Genomic DNA, 2,480 nt, shown 5'->3' on the forward strand with positions numbered 1-2,480 from the left:
AAGGTACTCTTTTTTTTTGTTTTAATACGAATTTTTTTGAACTCATAAATGGACAAATTTTCAAATTGTTTCAAAATAAAAAAATTCTGATATCTTGGCAGCATTTCGAGTAACTCCTCGGGCTTGGGTTCCATTCAAATTTTAAAATTTTAAAATTTTCAAAATTAAAAATTAAAATTGACAACATGTGAAAATTGAATTTTGTTCAAACTTTAAAATGTAAAGAGAAAACTACCGGTGAATAGCAAGGAAACCAGCAGAAACCGAGAAACCCAGAAAAATCGAAAAACTACAAAAACCTAGAAAACAACCAACCTCGATAAATGGGCCCGACCCGGTGCTCGCTCGCTACAGTGGTTGGCCAACCCATGTCAAGCTGAACTCAAAGTCGTTGTCAGGTCGACCTTGGTGTTCTCGGATGGTATGCCCCATGCATACACCACTCAGGCCCGACATGTGCGGTTCCCACCCGACGAGAAAGGTTGCGCAGGAGCCCCCGGGGTCGATTTGACTCCGGTCTCCGGTGGACGGTGGTCGTCACTTGATGGCATCAGGACTGGCAATTCCCATGCGACACGGTCTGTGGCCCATATTGCCATCTAATCAAGATCTAACAGTTCCGACATAACGCACAAAGAAGTATGCGCGAGATCACCTGGTTTTGCTCCTCGTCAATCAAATTCAGCCAAACTGATGCAACATGAACACCGCAATAACCACGAGACGAAGAAGAAGTATAGAAGCAGCTTTCATACTACTTGCATTACAGTAGAACTGTAGAAGCAGCTTGATCGATCGATCGATCGGGAAGGTGCCATCACAACCGGAGAAGCTTCTTGCACGCCCTGATAACGTTGTTACCTCGCTTCTTCTTTGTCGTCCTCCCCTTAGCCTCCTCTTTGTCACCACCTTCTTCACGCTGCGCCTTCTTCTTCTCTCCCTTCTCCTCCTCCTCGTCGCGCTCCTCGACCACGGCATTGCCGACGACGTCGCCGTGGTCGCTGTCCCCGTCCATGTCGTGGATCCTCCAGTAGTAGCCGTCCCCCTTGCCGGGAGCCGCCGGGTGCCTCCTCATGGAGAAGGCCCGCCTCATCGCGCCCGGTAGGCCCCTGGCTTTCTCACCGGACCTGCAGAGCCTCTGGGACCCGGTGGAGAAGGTCCTCGCCAGGGTCACCGCGCCCAGGGCCAGCCCTTCCCACGCATTGGTCTCCTTGGTGTTGGTCAGCTCCAGCGATCGCCTGGCTCGGGGGCCATTGGTCGCCGCCACCACCGCCACCGGAGGCGAGGAGGAGCCGAGGTTGGAGTAGCCATGCATCTCGAATGCCTGGCTAGCAGAACTCTGGTTGGATCTGGTTTCTTGATGCCTTGGTAGCCCGAGAGGTGAAAGCTGTTTGCAAAATGGAGCTGGTAATCAGGGAGCTCGTGTGGGTGCTGATTAGTAGGACAAGATCATGGACAATTGAGCTGGTGAGCCCTGTAGAAAGTATCCAAGATTTGGGCAGAAATTTATATTCACCCCTTGTCTCCCGCACACGACTATATACCACATGGCGAGGGGTTAGCTGCTTAATTTATACTAAGCTACCATGGTTAGACGGTTTGAGCTGCGTGGTTTTCCAGCTCGATCGTTGGTCCGGTAACAGGTCGGTGCAGGGTGGTTAATTATGGGTGGATTCTACGAGAGTGGTCTGTTGAGGGTGTGTCAGGCTCTCTGTTTTTTATGCGTGGGATAGGGAGATGTCTGTTGGAAAATCAAACATATATCTCTGTTTTTAGTCGGAGAAAGTACGATGCTCGTCCTTGTTCTCGATTTTATATGTTGTGTGCACATGATTCCGGCGGTTTTATAATGGTCTCCGATCCTAGTGTCTTTGACTCTAAACGCTTAGACAGTGGTGAAGTCAGGATTCAGATGCCGGTCAGTGTGCTAATGTCGCCCTCGTTGAAAAATTACTCATAGGGTGGGAAGACATCGAGTCAAAACGGATCAACGGCGGACTGGAAGTCGGAGCACATATGCAGCTTGTCGGCCACGCCGTTCAAGTTTAGTTACCAACCGTAGAAATGTCAAGTGCGCTTTTGACAGTCTTGACTTTGTCTTCCTTAAAGAAGTTATGAAGGTGATACAAGCTCGTAAAAGAAGAAAACCGTTGTTGTTTTAGGGGGAAGAAAAGAGCCGCACTTTTCCTTTTCTCGATCTATCTCTATCTCTGCTACCTGCTGTAAGTCAAACAATTATATCGGGAGGGGAGAGTGATGATTAGTAGGAATGGTAAAAGAACTGATTGTAGGATGCCTGTGTGGATCAACTCCCTTGAAGGACAAATTCCCTGTCTTACTCAGTGTCCGCAATGAACATATTATTTCCGTTGCTGCTATAGCTTCCGGAAGACATGCTTGTAAGTGTTGCGCTGAATGATTCTCATGATATCTCTGAATGGAAATTAAGCAAAACAGGACAATCAATCTTCTGAAGATGC

At 48.3% G+C, this 2,480-nt stretch overlaps 1 protein-coding gene across 1 annotated transcript; it reads right to left on the reverse strand.

Moving 5' to 3' along the window:
* Positions 1 to 675: 675 nt before the first annotated feature.
* On the reverse strand, positions 676 to 1,638 carry LOC127303850 (uncharacterized). Its single transcript, XM_051334587.2, has one exon. It carries the CDS (start codon positions 1,313 to 1,315, stop codon positions 818 to 820), a length of 498 nt encoding a protein of 165 aa, XP_051190547.1. The 5' UTR covers positions 1,316 to 1,638; the 3' UTR covers positions 676 to 817.
* Positions 1,639 to 2,480: the final 842 nt, after the last annotated feature.

The sequence above is a fragment of the Lolium perenne genome, chromosome 1, assembly GCF_019359855.2.
Source record: "Lolium perenne isolate Kyuss_39 chromosome 1, Kyuss_2.0, whole genome shotgun sequence".
Lineage (NCBI taxonomy): Eukaryota > Viridiplantae > Streptophyta > Magnoliopsida > Poales > Poaceae > Lolium > Lolium perenne.